The sequence below is a fragment of the Silurus meridionalis genome, chromosome 4 (genome assembly GCF_014805685.1).
Source record: "Silurus meridionalis isolate SWU-2019-XX chromosome 4, ASM1480568v1, whole genome shotgun sequence".
In the NCBI taxonomy this organism is placed as follows: Eukaryota; Metazoa; Chordata; class Actinopteri; order Siluriformes; family Siluridae; genus Silurus; species Silurus meridionalis.
The window spans coordinates 32,074,132-32,098,469 of NC_060887.1; the positions used below are offsets into that span (position 1 = coordinate 32,074,132).

At 39.1% G+C, this 24,338-nt stretch overlaps 1 protein-coding gene across 1 annotated transcript in view; it reads right to left on the reverse strand.

The window, feature by feature from the left end:
• Positions 1–24,338, reverse strand: part of pard3aa (par-3 family cell polarity regulator alpha, a) — a 252,196-nt gene that overhangs the window by 154,845 nt on the left and 73,013 nt on the right. The window contains exons 11-13 of the mRNA XM_046846135.1: positions 17,597–17,785; positions 17,336–17,506; positions 4,109–4,259 (exon numbers count right to left, since the gene is read on the reverse strand). Coding sequence (XP_046702091.1) covers positions 4,109–4,259; positions 17,336–17,506; positions 17,597–17,785 — 511 coding nt within the window. The remainder of the gene's footprint in view (positions 1–4,108; positions 4,260–17,335; positions 17,507–17,596; positions 17,786–24,338) is intronic.

The following is a 24,338-nucleotide window of genomic DNA, read 5'->3' on the forward strand; positions in this document are numbered from 1 at the left end:
AGACCCCTTTTATAAATGCTAAATAAACCTACCCCTACAGACAATTATAAATATTTCTTTGTCACATAACTGTTTTTGCCTGAAATCATCTGCAATCCAAACTGCTGCGAATCTGCTGTTACTACAGAAGCCATGTATGATTGAGGATGCATGTGATCGGGAATTACAGTTGGCTCTGGCGTCAAAGCTGGCGTTACAGAAAAGGAAACGTAGAATCAAGAAATCTACATCACAGGAGCACCATTTCTTGAATCAAAGATTGGAATAAGGGTGTCACCCTTAGTGATGACATTAAGTAAAACTAGATGAGTCGTTGGGACACTCTGTTAAAACTGTGATCTGTTGCTGGTTAAATCATCCTGTACCTCTTACATCTGATGGCTTAATTTCCTTCCGAATTCAATCAAAGAAGTTCTATATAGACCTAAATGGGCAATTTAAAAGTGATTTCCTGTGCTCACGACTTTATTATCCCATGGTTGGGTTGACATTTGAATGGAGTTAGCCTGATGACTTTGATTCTTCTTGATCATCTACATTAACCACCCATTTATCTTATTCCCTTATTCTTAAAATTGATTTTTGAGCTCATAGAACACCTGTGTAGACTGAAATGATCACAGCTATTGTTCAAATATCATAAATACTGTCCATTAAATGTCCATTAACCAATGTGGTTAATCATTTTATAGTAGAAATTTTCCTAGTATGATAAACTAGTGTTTATCTAGTTAAATAATGTTTATTAGGGTTTAAATAAAAAGTTATCTCAAGGTACTCACAAAATTAGACAGCCATATTTGACCCAAGTTTGGACTTGAAACTATCCTATATATATATATATATATATATATATATATATATATATATATATATATATATATATATATATATATATATATATATATAAATATAAAGAAAGATAAATATCAAATCACTTGTGTTGTTTTCTTTATGTAAGAATTTAGGTTACATGTTGATTAAGTGACATAGCAGGAGATCCCAGAGAATCTTCATGATACTCCCACACTCAACTTCCAACACATTTTAATACAATTTTTGACATTTTTATTAGAATCTGTTCATTAACTTGTTCATAAGTGGGTCAAATATCTGTGCTGAGAAAGCAGTAGCTTCACCTAAAAACCCATAACTGTCACTTATTTAGTTTACATGTAATCTAAATATTTCACTATATCTTCATTTCAAACTCTTAATACTTTTGATTATGGTAACTGGTTATTGAGAGGTAAAACACTTAATGGAGAAAATATACATACATTCAAATGTTGCATATTATTTGTGGTTATTCCTACAGGTATATAGGCAACATAATATAGTGTGACATTCCTACATAAACAGTCCAACCTAAAAAGACTTTTATTACATCTCGAAAAAGATGTTTCTGTGAAATCTCTTGTATGAATACAAAGCCAGCCATGAGTCATACGCCATGACAGTCACCACAACAACTGTATTGCCTTATGGAAGCAATATTATTTATGCTCACACACACACACACACACACACACACACGCGCCACTTTTGGAGGTGATATTTTGCACAACATACAGTATCAGTCACAACAAGTGAATTGCATGAGAATTTGACAGACAAAACAACCAGACACACACATTAATACAACAGTGTTTTTGTTTGTGAGTCACAGGTTGAGTCTATCTACTTCAGCTCTCATTTCTCCTCATTCTCTGAGTAAAACAGAGTGAAAAACTGGTAAGAGCTTTGTATCCTTCACTATCCTCCACCTGCATTCCCTTTTAACTGAACAGCGTGCCTAGAAGCGATCGACGGGGTCCTCAATTTGAGACCCAGCATGACATCCTGCTTCAAGTTGCTCTTTTCAATTAATAGCTGAGACGTGAGCACAGCCTGCAATCACACTAATGCCCTCGACGGCACTGCGGAGACACATAGGAGAGCATCCGGAGCTTCGTGCTTCCGCTTTTAACATGCTTAACAATTTACCTTCCAAGTGCAATGTCAGAAGAAGGAGGAGGAAGGAGGCCGGTCTTTACATTCACCTTGTTGTCAGTTATAGCTGTTTTGCTGTTGAAGTTATCAATTTCACGGCTGGTAGGGAACGTGTATGAGTCTATGCGTATGCACACACTTCGTACATGCACACTTTCCCAGACACCAGTTTATCCTTCTGACAGTCGTCCGACACCTCGACCCATCAATCCGTCCATGGCTAATCAATGAGATGGCACGCTGGAGCTAGATTAACTGCCCCACTCCTCCATCACTCTACCCTGCTCACCTGACTGACTGAGTGCTTTATTCTATGCCTTTCTTTTTCTCTAAGAAGCACCAGGATAGAAAATCAGGATCAATAATGAGCCGTATCTCATCGTCTGCCATCTGTAACTCTCTCTGACACCTTCCTCACGCCATCACTGATGCCATCGGATCGCGCTTCTTATAACCCATGATGCCTCAAGTTATTACCAGTATCCCTCATAGCAGCATCAAATATCCCTGTATTTGCTATACTTCAGGACCAATAGGTTTTTCTGTAATACATGCCAGACTTAATGACAGCACTGTACATTGCCAGCAGTTCATACGTGTGTTTACTGGAAATCATTTCCTGTGATGTAAAAAAAAAAAATAAATAAATAAATAAAAAAGCGGTTCAACCGTTATAGCCTGTAAAGCATTTTTGGTTGAGCGTGGCAATTTCCGTGCCGTCCAAACTCGCTAACAATACGCTCCATTTTCTCCCCTATGCACTTCTTAATAACCCTGAATATTGTGAAACAACGCTGAACTTGAACTGGATTCTGCCATCCATCAACCATTACAGGACGGTTAACGCATCTTCCTGTTCTCTTTCAAAGTGCAGATTACAGTAGCTGGGCACAATAGGGTCCCCACCCCTCCCTCTAATGGGGATAATCTTTTATTTTCATTTTTCAAGACATGAAGGTATTTCCGATTCTAGATAAAAGCTCTGAAGGCCATTGCACATTTAATTGAAACTTGAGAAACTATTCTGCGAGACAATTGTTAGCTATTTAACCAGATGCAAACCTTTAAATCTTGTACAGTAATTTTTCCTGCATTACAAATGATAATGTTTGTGTTTTGTAGCATGGCTCATACACCTGTACATGCTTATGAGTGACAGACGAGGCACTTCCCTCTCTGACGCAGCCCTTTACTCCACTCCACTCTATACACTGGCCTTAATTCACAGGGCAGTCTAAATTTCTGTTAAACGTAACGTCAAACAGAACGGGGATGAAAAAAAATGTCAATCTGCCCCTGAAAATGTGACAATTTGTCAAGCTTGTCGATACTGACTGCTCCCATCTTCTCCACGTCTAAAACTCCTCCAACTTTTCCACGCTGCTCATTTGTCCCGTGTCGACTGCTGCTGAGAGCTTGAACGCTTTAAATGCAAGTTCGTTTTAGGAACTCGCACGTCACGTTGACGGGAGATATTTACGATCCCGTAGGCTTTTTTATTTTTTTTTATGTCTATGCCTGTCAAAGAGACAAGATTGCAAGAAGTAGGGCAGAAGAAATGTGAGGGAAAACGTGTGCATGTATTAGAAAAGAAAAGGTGTTATGCATACAAATGGCATAGCATATACATCATAATTTGCGTGCATATATACATTATAACATTATGACCGGTGATGTGAATAACACATCTTTTCATCATGCCACTTGTCGCACCAAAGTTGATGTGTTAGACGCAGGAAAAATGGGCAAGTTTAAGGATTTAAGCGTTTGAAAAGGGCTGGATTGTGATGTCTAGACGACTGGGTCAGAGCATCTCAAGACTGCAGCTCTTGTGGGATGTTCCCGGTCTGCAGTGGTCAGTATCTATCTAAAGTGCTCCAATCCAACAGATGAGCTCCTGTAGCTCACATTGCTGAAGAAGTTAATGCTGTTAATGCTCGACGGGTCAGAACTGTTTTGTCAGCAAAAGGGGGACCGAGACAATATTAGGCAGTGTATATAATGTCATGCCTGATCAGTGGCCATAAAGTTATGCCTGGGCGGTGTATGTTGTATATAGGTTTGTGTGCGAGCGAGTGTGTTTGAAAAAGCATCAGACGTGTACGTATTTCCTCACCGATCATCCTGCCCATGATCGAGCGCGTGTTGACTGGGTCGTCCAAGCCCTCGACAGCTCCGGGGTAGAGAGAGTGAGAGATGCGTCGCTCATGATCGTCATGAGAGCGATTCAGTGACACCTCAGACACCGCTGGACTTCTCGCACCATCCTGTGAAGAGACAAGATCACAAAAGGAAATGTTTTGTGACTGATGCAAAAACTTAAATGTTATAAAAATTTCCAACACTGAGATGTCACATCATTTCAATGGGTAAGAAACCTACTAAAAATGATAAATATGTAAATAAAATACACAAATGTTAAATGACGCACAAATACAACATGCACATTTACACATAATGACCTCAATGTAGGCCCTGCAGCACCACCCTGGGGTTCAATCCTGAACTTAGGTTACTGTCTCCCTGTGTCAATTTTGCTTTCCTTCAACCTCCGAAAACATGCAACGAATGAGTGTATGGAGTGTGAACTCTATAAAGAGCTTGTGTGGTAGAAAATCAGCTTTAGAATGGTTAGGGTTCGAGTCGATGCAAAGTTCTGCTGGCAGTAATTCCTGGCAGGTCAGACAGAAAAAGGACAGAAGGAAGAAGGAAGGAAGGAAGGAAGGAAGGAAGGAAGGAAGGAAGGAAGGAAGGAAGGAAGGAAGGAAGGATTGATGGTTGAATAGATGGAAAGACGGACTGATGAACAAAAGTAAGCAAGACAGGAAAGACGGAAGATAGAAGAAATGATGAATGGACAGAAGGAAGGAAAGATGGACAGAAAGTTGAAAAGACATTTGGATGAAGTGATGAACAGAAGAAAGGAAGAAAGGGACAGACAGACAAACAAATGTAAAAAAACAAGTCACAAAGGTAGTTAGGAGTAGAGTAAGTAAATTAAGAATATCAAAGAGGGAAGAAAATAGAAAGGAAGCAAATTCGGGGGGAAAAAATTAGTTGGGAAGGAAGAAAATTAGAAATGACTGCAATGAAAAAAATTTAGTCGGTACCTTTAGAAGGTAGTCAGCAAAGAGTAAAAACGGAAGTCAGAAAGGAAAGAAAGAAGAAAGAAACTTTATCTGTTCAGTTAAAAGTCTGTCAAACAGCAGATAGATTTCCAACATGGATTTCCCATCACTGATTCCTCTTAGCAGTCATGCTAACAAGCTCGCTCAGAGGTCACTGTATTGCATTAGTGATCGTCCAACATACCAGACACTTTCTTCAAGTGTCAGTCTTCAGTAAACACCTTGAGGATGCGAGAAGAGAAAGAACCATCACTTTACACTAATGGAGGACAAGAAATGACTTTCCAAAGGCCATTACAGTGGCAAAAGCTTTAAGTGACCACATTAAATGTCAGAAGGTTTCGACTTTTACAGCCTTAGAAAAAAAACAAGCATGTAGGGTTTAATAGGCAGCCACGTTACCCTGTTTAATGCAGCAGAGATTTACGCCATGTGTTACGCTGTACACCTGGAGCTAGATGGAAGCTACATGGATATGAAGAACATGTGACTACAGCTTTTGAAAACTTTAAAGACTTGCAAAGACCCTGCATCAAACAGGAACATTAGAACGCCATGGCTGGGGCAGTTTGCGAGGAATTTGTCTGTGTGGTGAAACCAAACCTGGGGGTAAAACTCATCCTCTAGATAGGTCCCAAATTAATCATGCCTGTGAACTCTAGCTTTCAGGACAAGTGTGTAAATGCCCTTTGTAGCTTTCCTTACTAAAGGGTGAGACACAGGCTCTACAAAATATACTGTATATGAACAGAGAGGCGCTACACTGACACTAGGGAGAGGTGGAAATGGATTGGCTCTAGAAACTGGCAACTTCAATAACTCGCAAGGATGGAGTGGGTGGGAATCAACAGGGTCTGAGTAGACCCTGGTGTAGTGTGAAATAGTGATTGTGTGTACTCACACACACACACACACACACACACACACACACACACACACACACACACAACTAACTCAAGCTGCCTTCCATTCCACAGTGTGAATCTGTTGGCAATGGAAGGATATTCCCTCATGTCAGAGCAGCAATGGGAGAACAAAGTGCCTATTAATGATATTTAATGCTCCTCTTTGGGAACATCTGTGAAATCCCGATAGGGATCCATGTGAAGTCTAGGGGCAAGAAAAAAGGGACTTCTCTCATTTCATCGTTTGGCATTTTTTCACTGGAGCTTTGTGTGAATAGTTAAATATAATCAAAGAAACCTGAGGATGCAGCATCAATAAAAAGTGTTAATCGCAAAGAGAGGGCATGAGGCTGTGTAAGAGTATGGCATGGCAAAGAAAACAATATTCACTATATTGCCAAAAGTTTGCAGACACCAAACCTTTTCTGCCATATGTGGTTCTTCTCCAAACTGTTACCACAAAGTCAGAGGCACACAATCGTACAGGACGTCTTTGGATGGGGTATAATGCTTATATATGCTTATAGTATGTGTATATTCTTTTATATATTTGCATTTATTATTATTATCATTTTTTTTTCTTTCCTCTGCTGCTGTAACAAAAATTTCCCCACTGTGGGACGAATAAAGGTATATCTTATCTTAATAAAATTTTGCATTCACTTGAACTTGGAAACCTAAACCTGTTCCAGCATGGCAATGCCCCTGTGCACAAAGCCAGCTCCATGAAGATCTGCTTTACATGCTTTGGAGTGGAAGATTTTGTGGCCCGCTGTAGAGCTCTGATCTCAGCCCTACTGAAAACCTTTGGGAGCTGGAACACTGACTGCACCGCAGACCTCTTCACCTCACCTACATCAGTACCTGACTTTACTCACACGCTTGTGGCTGATGAACCCAAATCTAGTGGAACATCTTCCCAGAAGAAGACTGTTGGCGATATTGTGTAGGTCTAAATCCTGCCTCACACCAATCAAAACAACTGGGAGACTTTAACCACCTGACTTTTCAATTCTCATTGGGCAAAAATAAGCTTAAATGTCTATAACGGTACATCTGACAAACTGCTGGTTTTATTAATGTGATTGTTCGAACACTGTTTCTATAGCAACTTCTCATTTGCCAGGATCTCTAAGAATAGCAGAATATCAAACTGATTAATGAAATACGGTTGTTATTTAACAAAGGGTGAAAAAAAAAAAAAATGAAACATATAATCATCGAAATGTTGAGCCTTCCTTGAAGAGGGCATTTATTTACACTTCAGGATGTGTGGCTCTAGAAAAATAATACAATTTTGGGGTGGCACTGGTAAGGCAAAACTGTTTCAATTTACTCTGCTGGCTAAAAGCATTAGCTTCGTTAAAAAAAAAAAATCCTCCCTGCTTTGTTTTACATCAACTCAATTTTGCTTATTTACCAGTAAGTGCTTACATTTTTTGAACCACAGATATGCAATATAATATAATTATAATAGTCAGGACAACGTGCAAGTCACCAAAAGGAAATAAATACATACATTATAACTTTCCTAGAGCTGGAAAAAAGAAATAATGATTAATAGTGCAGTAAAATAGCTCAGTAATGAGTACGTGAAAATGTTCTTACAAAGTCGCTTATTATTCATGTTTACACATAATCTGTCCTACTGAATGCAGACACATTAATCATATTTAACTAAATGAAGCAGAAGAAATTTAACAGTAGCCTGCGGTTCAGTGAACAGTACATTTGACCACTTTCACGTTTAGGTGAACGGGTAGTTCTCTCTCGTATTTTTTCCCCCTAATAACAGACTGTATCTGTCTGGTAGAAAAAGCAGAACGGATATCAGCCACAATTAAGTGTTTAAAAATATAAAATCTTTTGTATTAACACTGTTAAAAATAAGCGAAACGTTAGTATTGGTATAAAAAGTAATTATCACCTGGCTCGAACTCAAGTTAGCGCTTCAGTTGAGATAGCACTCATGATGAATTAACACCCTTAGATAAGCATGAAAGAGAACGCAGAACGCTAAAATCTTCAGCACATAACTAAGTGATGCAATCATTTACTGCGTTCAGCCATTTTACGTATGCTAGTAGAGCACTGTGAGTAAAAAAAATTACAAAAAAATTAAAAATTAAAAAAACACAAAAATTAAAAAAAAAAAAAATAAATAAATAAATTTGCCCACCGAGTCGAAACTGTATGATCAGATAACTGTTGTAAAATTTGGAGAGTTTTGAATTCAAATGTTATTGATCACATTCATACAGACTACGACATGCCGTGAAATGCTTTTTACGACTGTCCAACATTTAAACATGACAAAAAAATAGAGATAAAAAAAAATACGTAACAAACAAAAGTATAGAAAAATGTATGTATATACACATGAATTCTAGAAAGGGATGTGTGAGTGCACCAAGCTGACTCACTAGCTTAGGACATCAAAGTTCTTTTGTACTCAACACAAAACGTCTGTGAATAAAAGTCTTGAATCCAAATTTCTTCGTTTGACTGTTTAATTATGAATCTTAAAACATAAAAATTGAAAAATTAATTAAATAAATAAATAGATAGATAGATAGATAAATAAATAGGTCCCCTGGTGGTCTAGTGGTTAGGATGAGGCGCTCTCACCGCTGTGACCCACGTTCGATCCCCAGTCATGGAACCAACCCCGGCCATTAGGGTTGCACAAGCCTTAGTGCCGGTCCCAAGCCCGGATAATTGGGGAGGGTTGCGTTAGGAAGGGCATCCAGTGTAAAAACATGTGCCAAATAATCAAACATGCGGATGGTCCGCTGTGGCGACCCCTAATGGGAGAAGCCGTAAAAAAGTTAAAACATATAAAATAAAAACTAAGGATCTTTTCTTACAAATTACTGTGACGTTCTGTGTAGGTCAAAAGACTGTGTTTCTCCAAAGTCCAGTGGCTTCTGACTGTTTCGGAGGGTTCTATTTCTTTCATACTAAATCTAACAGCCAATCAAATTACGTTATACTAGATCACTGGCTAACTGTTACATTCCAATTTCTACGTTTCATTTGCAACACAGGTTTTTCTCAGATTTTACAAAATAAACTCAAAATATTATTACTTCTATAGAAATGGCTTCAACAGGATGAATGAGTATGGCAGATATTGACAGAGTACAGATTAAAGTAATTTAGTGTGATTATCCCTAAAGTATAGTGTGGTATAAAGGGACACTGTGCTGTTTATTAAAATGTGTTTGCTCTATCAGAATTTAGGAGCAGAGTACATCATCAGTACAACTCATTCTGAGATGATGGAGTCAGTTCCACGGTGGAGGTGATCATCTCCATGTCTGCATCAGCAGCGTTAGCCAGGGGACCCTGTACTATTTATTATAGATGAGAAATTTAATGAAGTCTGGAACGGACTTCTCATCTAGGCTGGCTTCGTATGGAAAGCAGACTCAAATCGCATGGACGGGGTCAATGTAATTACAACGGAGCTGTGAAGACGCCGCTCGGGCTTATTGTACAGTCTGACCCTGGTGAGCTTTCAATTGTGCAACCGGGGGTTTATTTTACCAAACCATAATTTTTATCTCTCAGCAGAGAACGAGATTTGATTACATATTAGCTCTGACAGGAGACAAGATATACAGTTTAATATAATGAGAAGTTTTGTTTGTGAGTGAGAAAAGAAAAATATATGAATTCTGAGCACTTAATTTATTTAAGCAGCCTGTTTATTTGTACAATACCCTTGTACTGACACCCCAACAAGCCCCCCCCCCCAAGTCATTTGTTTTTCTTTTTAGAAAATTTTCCATTTTTTATTGCTGCTGAAGATGTTGAGGGTTTTGTTGGGCGTGACGAGGATGGACAAGATTAGAAATTAGTTTATTAGATGGACAGTGCATGAAGGATGTTTTGAAGACAAGGGAAAGGAGGCGAGATTGAGATGGTTTGGTCATGTGCAGAAGAGAGACATGGGGTATATCGGTAGGAGAATGCTGAGGATGGAGCCACCAGGAAGGAGGAAAAGAGGAAGACTAAGGAAGAGGTTTATGGATGTGGTGAGGGGGGTGAAAGAGAGAGATGTACTAAACTAAACTCATTTACATTAAACTCATTGCCATATTACATCAAAATACAAATACAGTGCGTTCAAAAAGTCGCTCCTCAGTGGCAGCGTAGAGTAAGCTATGGGAAACTATTTGTTTAATGAAACTCATCATTATTCTCACTCATATTTATTTATTAAATCTCGCACAGTATGTGATCTTGATGTGGTTTTCTTGTCTCCAGAGAAGCTGCTGAAAATTTTCCACCCAATAAATCTGTATATTTATTGCCAGCTTTAAAGACGTGCTCCACTAACTGCTCTCTACAGCCACTGAAGACTTTTTGAACGCACTGTAAATAAATAAAAATTTAAATCAATTTCAAATGACTTCAAAAAATGGTAACCGCACAAAGACATCCAGGTTGAAGAGCTTGAGTGGCCTACTATAGAGCTCTGACCAGTTGACCAACACAGTTAAACACAACTGAACACAATGACTGCACCCCTGGTCTCCTCACCAATCACCAGTACTTGTGCCAGAATCTTTACTAACAATCTTGTGGCTGAAACATATAGGAACATTGTTCCACAGGAAGAACTTGTATTAGAGGTAGTGCTAGACTGTGTATAACCATAACCCAAGGCCTTAATCCTACTACCCTCTCATCCCAGGACAGAATTACAGGTTTTAATACGTCACATGCAGCATGTGCAGGTCATTACCCCTCCTCACATCCCTCCATCCCTCCAGTCTTCTTGCTAGTGGAAGTGCATTAGCATGTGCTGATGTGAATGGATTAAAGCTAATATTGTGTGCTCCGTGTGGCTCCTCAGTGAGCTCGAGCCTCAGTGCTGCTGCAGGAATGGATCATTACTACTGAAAATCATAGCCAAGTGTGTGAGTGTTGGAGAATAAATTAGATTACTTAAGGAATTTTCAGTGGGGGAAAATGCATTGTCTCTAAATGTAATATTTATACTGTGATCTTACTAAATAAGTGGCAGAGCTCCATATGTGGCACATTACAAGCTCTAAAGCTCCTGGCATGTTCTCTTCTGTTTTGAAGAATGTTCATAAGGCATAAAATTATACTTCATCCACTATTCTCCTACAATATATAGCATGAAGTCACCTCTTATGTTTCTCTGAAGTGATATTAATTTCTGAAGTACAGTAAAATCCTGTTTATCGCGGTGGTTACGTTCCAAAACTGCCCGCAATAAAGGAACACCACCCCAAATATGTTTTTTGGTTGTTTGTTTAAGCCGTAAATCATCCTCCCTCACACTTCAAACACACACGGAAAACATTTGCGAAAATATAGCGAAATTTTTTATAATGAATAATTATATTTGTATTAATACATTTCTTTATTTCAACATAAAACTCCATAAATTTCCATTTCCTATAAGTTTTTTGGTCTATCGTGCCATGCGCGAATCAGCCAAACGAATTAGTTATGTGGCAAATCGTTTGTTTAAAAAAGCAGTGGTCCAACAGTGCTAATATTTAATAGAGCAGCAGTGGTACAGTTCACAGATATTTACTTGTCTGGGTTCACTAGATAAATTGCAAACAACAGTTCTTTAAAAATAAATAAATAAATAAAACTACTCAAACTACAGGTTGTTATTTAACAACGCTCTGTCTAGATGGGGTCAATGCAATGCAAAAATGAACAAAATACATATGATACATTTAAAAGCAAAATAATATTTAATCAAAGTTGAGCATAAAGTTTTGGGGTTTTTTTGCTAATAAAAGATTTTGACACCTTAGCGATAAAGCACCATTTCACCAATGTGGGATTTATATATTTTTTTTTTACCTCATCTTGCAAGTTTCATAAATATGATGACAAAAATAATCAACTTGGGTAAAGACGGCTGAAACCTTAATAGTTAAGTTTGATTTTCTTTCACAGTGAATGTCACATTTGGGAGTGGTACATGAAGCAGTGTAACGGACGCAAGTCTAATCGATTCAGTTTGTAATCAGATACCGGAGTCAAAATATCAGCAAAAATACAGCAGCACAGTCAGAATAAAACCTTACATCAGATTTTCCCTCTTTCTTACTTCTGTAACTAAGCTGATTTTAAAACGCTAGAACTTTGCTTGTAGCTGACATTTTCTTAGTCATAATGTAAAAGTATCACCAGGTGAAGGTTCCTCTACCACACACACACATGCTGGGATTCAGTCACAACAAACAACATCGAATGATGTCCCATTTATCACGCTGTTATTTCTTCTGGGTCTCACCAATGACATGGGTAGGATGGATGTGTGCTGATGTTACGAAGATCAAATGAGCGAGGTCAGAAGGGAAGGTCTTTCTCTATTCCCCATAGTAGTTGTGAGTGTCTCAGCAGACTTCACCCTGTACTTCATCCCAAGATCTGGAGCAGCTCAATACTAATATAGCCATAATTTAGTGGCCCTGCTGATTGATGTTGCTTTCCAGACACCATCGATCAGGCCTTTTATCCTGCAAGACGGCCTTGTGTAGCGGGCCGTGCCGTTTCCTTCCTCGCGTCAACTCATATAAACATCATACCGCCTCGTCACCTCATCTGTATGCACACCGCAGCCTGTACATTCTCTTATATAACAATGACATTCAGAGAAAGTTTTTCCCCTGCTCTCTGAGCGCTTTTATTTATTTTTTATCTATTTGGTTGTGCCAGGAAGGAAGATAGGGGCTCTTTTTTGGGCTTGTCAGTCATGCAGGACACAGCTCCTGCTAGCTCACAGGGGCCCTTCATACCAGCCGCTTTCATACCTCAGACTCTTCATAGAAAAGACAGGTTAGGGAGAGAAAGGGCAGAATTGGAGAAACACTTTGAGAGAAGGAAAAACTTTTCAGTCGCACACTTTTCCTCTTCCTCTAGGGTTTGGCTTTCATAATTCTATCAATTTCACTGCCTTTCATGTGGTCAAGGGAGAGAGAAACGTTCTGCATGAAAGTCTTCACTTATGAAGCGGTCCCTACAGGGAGAGCTCCCAATCTGCTGAGCCGTGTGGAACAATGGAACCAACTTCTCCATTTCAGTTAAATAAATAAAAAAATAAATCAAATCGTCTCCATATGACAAAAAAAAAAAAAAAACGGACCATATTCTCCTCATGCATAATTTATACAGACGTGCATGTTTCTTGCAGAAAAGTAGGCTGAGAGAGGACACAGGATGTACGTAGCTTAAAAATATAACCGAACAGTGTTGTTCGGACAAACTACCCCAAGCTTGTGTCGGAAATCTTTCAATTGGTATTTTTCTGTAAGGCAAAATATACAAGGTGTTCACTAGGTCATATAGTAGCTATAATGCTTCACTATACTGACTTAAAAGCAGCGTGTTGTGCAAGAACCAAAATACGAGGAAGTTTCAAGACTAAAGAAAGTACTTTATCTACATTTGCACACTATTGCCTTCAAAATAGACACAGCATTGCACAGCAATACAGCGCTCCCCACTTTCCTGCCACTTCTGGAAAGTGTCCTGAAGGTGACATGCTAAACACCATTCTGCTCTCTGAGCTGGACCTCCACACTGGTGGCAAAATGGCAACCTTTGAGCTGGATCTTCATCTCGGTAAACTTCGAGAGCTTTTTTTCCCTGAATTTTCCACTCACAGAACATGTGTCCACTAAGACGTCATTTAATTAACCGAATATTAATTACAATAATTTTGTTAATACTGGGTGGTGATTCCCACACAGCTATGCTTCCAATACTCCTGGAGGTTCTTGAACATTCAATTCAATATTTCTCTTTATTTGTAGAGCGCATTTAACAATGGACAAAGCAGCTTTCCACAGATAATGCGGTAATAAAGAATGAATACGTTTGCTCGTAATGAATGAGCCAGTGACTACTTTGACAAAAAAAAAAAAAACTCTTGAGATGGCATGAGGGAGAAACCCTGAGATCAATCAGACTCAAAAGAGAACCTATCCTCATCTAGATAGCCCTGAGTGTCTATTCATTACGGTTAAACGTTGCTTAGGTGTGCAGCGACAGATGATTAAATTAATCCTGTGGTTCTAAGCCATCGTAGCAGACTGTTGACATGAATTACAGTCCAAATCTATTGTAAAAGCTCCTGTGTTGCTCTGTAATTTCATGGATCCCCAGGCCATTGATGCAAAACCATCCCCAGCTACACAGAGGTGCCTCTAATCGAACAGAAACCCATCCAGGGGAAGGGCACTGGGAGGAAGCAGGCAGATCCTAGGAGAGGAAAAAGACAGGAACACTGGTCTGTGGTACCTCATGCAGGGAACATGAGTTCTAACCAGCAATGACCCGATACAAAAGCACAGTATTACACAGAACCAATAAGTTAAAAGGGCTGAAAACTGAATGTTGCACAAGCCTATATCCTCATGTGTCACCAAAACAACTGTGTGTATGGTTTCTATAGATACCACATGAAAGTTACCTGCATATAATGCTGCTGTTATTTTCAGCCTTGTGCTAACACAACACCCACACAATGTTCCTTATCAGAAAACTTTCCCCGAATGCTTAAACTCTTCACAGAGATAAAACGATGTTTTTCAACCACCACCACACACTCAGATTTAAAAATCTGCACAAATAAACCAAATGCACCTGGTTCAAGTTCGCAATTACTGAAGGCAGCGCATCTATATCTAGCATACTATTTATCCGCCCCTTCAATGCCATCCGTTAACAGAACGCGAACATCACAGGACCACTTAAGAATAGAATTGTTGTTTTGAATGGTGGACGATAAACAGGTTACAGGGTGCTATGAAGGGCATGTCGCTTAGCTCTGTTCATTCGAGGCATTGAAATAACACACATAAAAAGAATTACTTGTTTCTTGAGCCTTTATTTGACTTAGATCAGATGGACTATACACATCCCAATCTATTAAAGATGACCATGGAGAAACATGAACATTTATGCGGTTGTGGCCTCACGTGGTTTGGTCTTCACGTCAGGTAATCTACAAATATTACATTGCCAATAGGAGATTAATGGAATTCGAATGAACTGAATGAACACGAATGACAGTAACATTAGCAGAAACACAATGCAGATCACATCTGCTCTAAAACATTTATTTCATTAGCATGCTACGTGTGAGGATCAGGTACATTATTATCTGGGTGGACCAGCATGCGCTGCTACGATGCTGGGGTGCAGCTGTGCAACGATCCAAAAAATAGAAGTAGCATTAGCAGCAATTATACCAGGGTCTGCAGTAGAAGTAGTAGTACCAGTGGTACTTGTAGCAGCTGTAGAAGTGTCAGACAGCTGTAGTAGTAATAATTGGGCAGTAGTAGTTTTAGTAGCAATACCAGAGGCAGCTGCACTAGTTTTAGCAGCACTAGTAGCTACACAAGCAAAATAAGTAGTGGTATTAGCATTAGTTGCTGCAGTAGTAATAGAGGTATTGGTAGGAGCATCAAAAGCAGCAGTAGTATTAATAGTTCTATCATTCATGCTTTTATGCTGTTCATCCTTGAAAAAATGTAAATCCCATCTGTCCTTATAAACAGCGCACATTAATCAAAGCCAATACGACAATCATTCCATCAAACCACTCCGTCGATGCTAAAGTCCATCAACTCATAGTAACCAATGCGCACGATCGTGACGAGCATCCACAGTAACACTGTCACTAACATGTAGAATGTAAAAAGTGTAGTTGAAATTGAGGATATGACTGAACAGAAACACAAGGACTTGGTCCAGGGTGGGGAAACACTGACTTCCACACAAATATATACACAGAGATTGCCCAGCACCAAAAAACGTGAAAGTGAAGCCATTTTATGCGTCAAACACGCGTAAAGATACTGTAGGAGGAATGTCCTCTAAAATATTAGGCGTCTCAAACATACCTTAATGCCTGCAATATTTAAGTTATTTTATATCCAGATTCACTATGAAAAAATTTACAGTATGCAATATTACATATTACAGTGCATTTGAATGTTACGAGTTCGACACCAATAATGGCCTCCTGAAATTGTGTAATCATGGAAAACTGGTTCTCATCTCACAAAAATCCCCCGCAGGCAATTTGCTCTTCCTTTGCAATTGTGCTCTTATTCCATTTCTCTATATCCATGTTTCACTCGAGGCAATTTACAATGACAATCTTTTTCCTTACTGCTATCCACTTTCTTTCAGTATCCACTTTCTCATGCGTGCCTCTCTCTCTCTCTCTCGCCCACTTTCACCCTGTCTCCGTCTCTCATTACAGCTTCACTGTGTTCCTCTCTGGTAATCAGCAGGGGTCCAGGCCAAAGTACCAAACAACCCAACAAACGTTTGATGGACAGATAAGAGGCGACCTTGTATCTTGGCAGCTCTGGAGGGGACGGGTGACCTTGCTCTTAAAGAAAAGAAGAAAGAAAAAAAAGAAGGTGTGTGTGTGTGTGTGAGTGTGCGTGCATGCATGTGTGTGTGTGTGTGTGTGTGTGCATGATGAAACAGAGAAACAGCATGGGGTCCAGTCCTGGAAGTGCTGGCAGCAAGAGGTACCAATCAAATCCAACCCACCAGTAAACAGACCTGAATTAGAACAAGTAAGTGTGTGTGGGCTTGTGTGTGTGTGTATGTGTGTGTGTGTGTGTGTTTGTGTGTCACACTATGCAACACATCCAGATCCAGACTAGATGTGTTTTTCAAAACCTTGCTACATTTACTAAAGCACAAAACATCTGTAATTCACAAAATATGACTCATTTTTTTATATTTTTTAGAACAGTTTTCATAAAATGCTATACTGCCATGATGCTGAAGCCTCAAATCTGATTGGTCAGCACAGCTCTGGCAGAAGGGACATATTTCAGGACATGCTGTTTCAGGAAAATCATCGACTTCCTGATGTAACATCAACTCCTATTTCCGTGGAACTTTTTGAAAGATCATTCAACTTACTCTATATGAAAAAACTTTGAATAAATAGCAGCAAAATAAGGAGAACCTGAGAAAACTAAAAAGAAAGAAGAGGGGGGTGAAAGAGTTGATATTTCATAGTGCCATGCCTTATCAGTGTGAGCATTTTCGGAAACAGAATTGCTTTTGAACCTGCACCTTGCCTCTCTCGCTCTCCCCTGCTCGGCCCAGCTCTGACCTGATAAGAACTCCTCAGTCTGATTCACTTTTCCAGCAGTCACATTATGCACGGGACTCTGTCAGTCAGGTACACTGAAGCATCGTAAACAGAGCTTCATCCTAAAACCAATGGCAATCCACCTGAACACGCATGTACATCAAATCTCACGCTCTCACCTCATTCCTTCCGCCCACCATCCTGGCCACGATGAGTTGGATCATGCCTCTTTTGTTGCCCTCAACAGACATGGACTTGCGTAGAGTCTCCATGGCTTCTTGGTTGGTCTTTCCCAGCAGGGATTCTCCGTTCACGGCTACCAACTGGTCGTTCACCCTCAATCGACCATCCTGACAACACACAGTAGTAAACTATTAGTATTATTTCCAGAAGAAACACTAAATAAGGTGTCAGCATCGATTCAGAGAAATGACACTTGCCTTGCAAGCGGCACCGCCGTTGATGATGGACTTAACGAAGATGCCCAGGTCAGCATGATTCTCTTTTGAGCGGTTGCCCTTTACGCTGACCCCTAACCCTGCCGAACCGGAATCGTTCAAAGGAATCTCAAAGGTCAAGAACTCTCGCGTTCCATCGGGAGTAAGCACCAAGTCATCATCCTCTGTTTTCTACAGTGGGGGAAAGACACAAAAAGAGTGGAGTTGGGAGGGGAGGGGTTTAAACATAATATCCCACTTGAGAAACATATTAAACCAAAGTGCACTTTTATAACTCCTGAGAGCACATTAAGCACGACAGAAAGAAGAATGTCCCAGAGGGTACAATAGTCCATATTTCATGTGCAGTGCAAACCATTCAGGCTGCTGTTAGCTTATGACAAATGGATCGCACTGCACACAACACCGTTCACAATAGCTGCGATTTCCACTGAGGAACTCGAGCAAAGGAACTTTAGCCTTTAGCTGCAGGCTAGAGTTCCTGCTCTGTTTCCAATGCAGAGCGCTTGTCACTCATGACACACTTACAACTACAGAATTATGAAATCTACTCCTATTGGTCAAGTATCTTTTTTTTTTATTGTTTTTTTTTTGTGAAATTAAATCTGTAATTTGACTAATGATCTATTTTATCTTTCTATATTGTGATAAAAAGTCGTCAGTAGGAGTGCACCAAGTGTCCTAATGTAACCACAATCATGACTCATTGAAAGGTATATTCATACCTTCTCTTCCGTCACCCCGTTCATTATGAACATTTTATTATCAATTCTTTGTGTATCACAAACTTTCACTTATTATATGTATGTAATGATGTAACTGTTTAGGTATTTCCTCTCATTTCAAATGCGCATGATCCAAAGCCAATAGAGTAATCACCGAGTAGAGAAGGTGTTTTCACACTTGGCCAGAATACAAAAGACTGCACGCAATACCAAGTCTGGGTTTGTTTAGGACACGGGCTGATAATCACAGGTTTGCGTTCACAAAGAAAATCTCCTTCTAAACTGTGCAGTTCAACAGGTCAATTGGTGATTGTTAGTGCAGGTTGGTAAATGGTAGGCACAAAGTCCATTCAGCTGCTGCTCTTTTATAAATGTTGGAAAATATTATAAAAGTCGATGACATACGAGAAGATTTTTAGGTATGCAGGCCTTTTCAGGTCCCGCTTGTGTCCATGGGAATGCCGGTTCAAACACATGCGAGACACAAGTAATTAAAGAAATGTGCACATCTGGTTTAAAATACCAAAAACACGTTCTGTCTCCTGTGCTGACCGTAGCACTTCATCCTCGTTATTATAAAACTTGGAACAGGAAGCAATGTGACAAAGAGAACTTTCGCGTTCACATTATCACAAGATTAACTTTCTCATTAATCACCTCACTCATCACGGATGGCTTTCACATCTGATGCATATGGTGTCTCAGTTTTCAACAACAAAAGATTGCAACAAAAGCACAGGCCAAATAAACCCAAAACATGCACAAAAAAACCCCGAATACTATAACAACCCCACCTGTTTCCTAACCATGATAGAGTAAACCTCACTAACAAAAAAAATATTTTCCAAAATGATATGTACTCTGTGTAAACACTATCCATGACAGTTGTACTCATTGTATAGATCCCCTTTCCCTATACTAGTTGTTTATATTCATATTATTCATTCATCATTTATTTATATCCATCATATATCACAGCCTAACCAACATGAATATATACAAATATGTTACACTGTTACCAGTGCACTTCTGGTTAGCTGCTACTGTACTGTGTTTCGTTGCCTTGTACCGTAACACTCGCAATGGCAATACAATTGAATCTAATCAAATTTAAACATGACTTGAAAGATGTCCATATGCACATTCTAGGCCAGAAAGTTTCTGATTAGGTGACAAGTATTGTCTTAATTTACCTAAGAGAGTGTGCTGTATATCTGATGCTTGAGGCCCAGGTTATGCCTTGTTCATTTTATGGCCGTTCAATCGAATACTCACTCTAAAATTAGCAAACATTGTAAAAAATGGGTGCAATCATTCCGAAATGTTCATATATCAATGGTTATACTGCAAAGGTATCCAGAAACTAAAAAATATGCAAGTTGGACAGGCCATTAAGGAGCATAATCCTGATCTGAAGCTGACTAAAATCAGTTAAATATTGAAAACTTGTTATAAAATACATATAAAACTCTTTTGACAAAAATCTTCCGAGCCTGTCACAGTACTTATATTGTACAGGTTACACGGACCTTGTGCGAGGGTAACAAATTACTGCGTTATTCATTATATGAGCTGTACAAAACAATATATCGAATTTAGCAAATATTAATTTCCAGGGGTTTCAATATCAAAAGGTCTGTCTAGAGTTTTGCCATTTTTCAATATCAACATCAAGCAAAGGTGTTGAGCTGAAACTTTTGATTAACATTAGATGTTTTTTTCTGCTCTAACAAACACTGATAGCTCAGCTATAATTTTGGTGAAATATGATTCCAGTCTTCCAAATCAATCTCATGCGTTCTTATAGAGACAAATCCCGAAGAAATTTACATGCACAAACACACACACAAGCGCGCACACGTAATGCTGAAGAATGCTAATTGTCTGGCCGATGCAGCTGCAGCATGCAAGGAAGCTTGAGAGGCAGAGTTATTAGGATGCAGCAGAGCCCCAGAGTTCACTTTAACCCATCCTTTGCCATCTCATTCCAATACAGTTGCCATGGCAACCCAGACGGCTCTCCTCAGACAATAGCTGGACTCAGGTAGCAGAGGAGGAGACAGGTGGAGGCAGAGAGGCTGCCATCCTCCCTCTATTAGCATACTGTTCTTGCTCACACACTCGGACATTCTTTTTCTCTACAATTCAGCTGTCAGAATCTACCACATGCTCACAGACCTGAATGTCGCCTGTCTTTCTCTGGTGAGGAATTGATTTTGCTCTTTGTCTGCCATTCCTGTTTTTTGTCAATGTTTCAGGAGAGAGGATTCGGGAGCAATGCTGGTGTCATGTGCTGAATATGACACCACGATGAGGTGTCATATGAGGGTTTGCGAATGTATGGCATTTAAAGTGTCATGACTAACACTAGTTTTCAGGGATGATGACATTAAGGCGTCATGCACGATTTGGGGAAAGATGGCGGTGTAATGTTTCTAAAGGTGACACCAGAAGTGAGCAATGTGGCTGGAGAACAAAAATAAATATATACCACAAAATGCTCTTCAATCCACATCTACAGTGCATCCGGAAAGTATTTACAGCGTTTCACTTTTTGCACATTTAAATTTCCACTTTAAACTGCTGTTAACAAAACAGGATCAGTAATCAATAAATAAAAATGCAACTGTTAGTTAAATTGTTACATCATATTTCATTCATTTATTAAGATTTCAGGCTGTGCTACTTTTGGGAAAATAATTCACTTGGTTATTTGACCATGCATAATAACACCCTGACATGGATTCTTTTTCTGGAACAATCCTTTCAAAAATGTATTCTGCACTCATACAAAACCAAATATACTCCTTTGCGAAATTATAAATAAAGGTGCTCAATGTTTGCGCATGCCACAATTACATTATTTTCCAGTTTTTAAGTTAATCAAACAAAGTAACTGGGCATTAACTTTTGCAAAAAAAAAAATAGAGACAGGGACGGACAGACAGACAGACAGACAGACAGACAGACAGACAGACAGACAGACATAAATTCCTTTAAGACTTTAAACAGAAGCCTTGTTCATTTATACAACTGAGCAGGTGAGGGTTAAAGGCCTTGCTGAAAACTCACAAGCTTCCGATCTAAAATCCAACACCTTTACCATTAACTATCATGTTCCAAGTTGGAATGTCATTGAAATTAAAAAATATACAAATAAAACGAAAGCTATAAAAAAAAAAAAAAAAAACTGTAGTGTAATCTGAAATACCTTTGCATACAAATGTATAGTTGATGAGTCTATTTTTTGTATCCGTTTTAGTATCTTTAAATGGAACTAGAAAGCTAAGAATAATTCCAAAATGTATCCCTTTTTTTTGTTTTGGAGGCAACCTATAAAAATATTACATGTTAAAGAGGGACACATTTTAGTTCTGGAAAGCCCCTTTGTTGTTTTAGACATTGAGACCATGCATAGAGCTTTTACACACTACCAACGCATATCCTGGCAGATTAGCAAGGTAGATTTGGTACAAGGCCTGATGCTGGTCCAAGAGCTTTGGCGCTGAATCATGTGTTTGTGTCAGGAAGGGTAAATGTGGAGTTTCTAAAAAAGAGAGCTAGAACTTCAGACAGATGTGCTGTCATTTCACGCACACCGCCATGGCAACTGAAAACTCCCCCAAACATTCCAAAGGTTGAGCGCAATCACTGGAGCGTGCACAGGGGGATACGTCTTCATTGTTAATGAACACTTAACTATATATATAGCCAATAAAAATAACCCTAAATCTGAATTATGGCACTTTATCATATCTATAAGGTCTGCCAGTGTCAAAATCAGTAGGTGTATATGAATAAGGAGTGAACATAAATTATACCCCTGATTCCATTTTTTTGCTTTCAGCACCAACCCTTTATAAAGTCCAGCACTACTGAGCTAATTTAAAAAGAAAAACACACAGCTATAGACTTTTATATAAAGTGAAGTCCAAAAGTCTGAAAGAGCTAGAAAATTACATTCGATACTATATTGTGTCCTTTTGCTCAACAAGGCAAGGACACCACAATCTTTTTGCAAAACTGTGAAGATCCATTTTAGATCAAATCCACCCGAGTGTCGTCTTCAATAGAAGAGAATAGATATGAGGAAAATCTGACCTTTTGTACAAAGCGTAGTTGATTTGCTTACATTCACACAGGGACCTCGAAAAAGTGCCGAATCTTTAATGTTAAACATACAAGATAATGAACGTTTCCTCTATTTGAGTTTTGAAAAATTCGAAAGCCGTCTATTTATTTACGATTTTAAATGGAAAATAAAAGATCCCAGATTGCCACGGTGGCTTCAGACGTTTGAACCCCGACCGAGCGTATATGAAGATATGCTCACTTTCACTGGCAATCCCACTTAAGTGCACATTCCATTTAAACACACAATAGAAAAATCCACCTGTCGCACACTATTGTGCAGAAGAGTAATGAATTCATTTAGAATCAGACAGGATTAGATGCATTCATTACATGCTTTTGTTTCGTTTTAATCCACCTTGGATTAAGCTGTGCATGATAGAACAATAAAAGAAAAAAAAAGGAAAGAAACCTTCAGAGAAACACTCAGATGCACAAGCTGACAGAGAAAGACAGTAAGACATAACGGTGTGTGTGTGTGTGTGTGTGTGTGTGTGTGTGTGTGTGTGTGTGTGTGTGTGTGTGTGTGTGTGTGTGTTGGTTGGGGGGGTCTGAAAAGCACATTGTTTCTCTTTCACACAACCTCTCACACTTTTTCCTACACATCGATAGCTGAACCAATTAGCAATGTTCCATCTGCTCTCTCGTCTGAATGGGGTAAAGACATAAAGGTCACCGGAAATAAATTTAAGTGCATAAAAGAAATCAGTCAAGTATATAATTGCAAAGAGGGTTTTACGCATGATAAGTATTTTAAAATCATGAATTTCCTTTCCCCTTTTTCTTTTCAGACGCGCTCAAAAAAGTGCATATAAAACACCTCAGACTAATGCGGATTTCAAGCTTTCAGGTACAATTAGGCTAGAGAGAGAGGACGTGAGAAAGTAGGTGAGGAAGGGGAAAAAATATGAAGGCTTAAAGGTCACAGACCTGTTAACATCGCCTAATCAGAGACGTCCTTATAGTCAAAGTAATTCTTAGATTATACCTGAATGAGCATGAATAGGTCATGATTACCATTTTAAAAATCACAATCAGGTGGTTCTATTTTTAAACGGCGTCACGCTTTTATACTTTGCATGCATGTACATGCTTCGCACGTTTATATGGACATTTAAACAGTATCGAAGCGTAATTTGAACGGCTGGGTGTGAGTTGCTATGGAAATGACTATCTTGGATCTTGTGTGTAGTAATGCAAATGGATCTTAGCCATGTGCAGAGACGGGTAAAGAAGGTCATAGACAATGCGGGAAAGAATACTAGCTGTAACCAATCAGAGGATTCCGAATAAATTAAAGTAGAAATGAATAAAGGTTTGTCCCTGCTGACAAGAAACACTGCCACATTTACAGTAATACCTCGGTACTCGTCTGTAATTTGTTCAGGAATTTGTGACGAGTGCTGAAACTGACGAGTATTGAACAAGTTTTTTTTTTTTTTTTTTTATGCAGTTCTTTAAGCTATAAAGAAAATGCATCTAAGCCTTTTAACACTTCAGGACCCATGATTTAGGCTTCAAATGCCCAAAAAGCACAGAACCTGTCAGGTTCAGATCTGCTCAGTCTGAGACAAGCGTTCCTAGAACAGGCCATGTCAGTCCTTCCAAATGGCCTACACCAGCTTGTTTATCAGCACTCAACAACAATGCCATGCCAGCAGTGAGAATAATTACTGCTACAGCTGCTGAAAAAAAAAGTACTAAACGAAAACAGGTGGCAGCTCCGAACTGGTGTAGCAAAAAAATAAAAATTAAAAATGGCTGTCTACAAACTGCCATTGTCTTCCGGTGCACTTAGCAACAGTAGGCTTAATTACTGAAAACGCCTGGCTCATCCGCTTTGAACCAAGGCACGACTTTTGGCACAT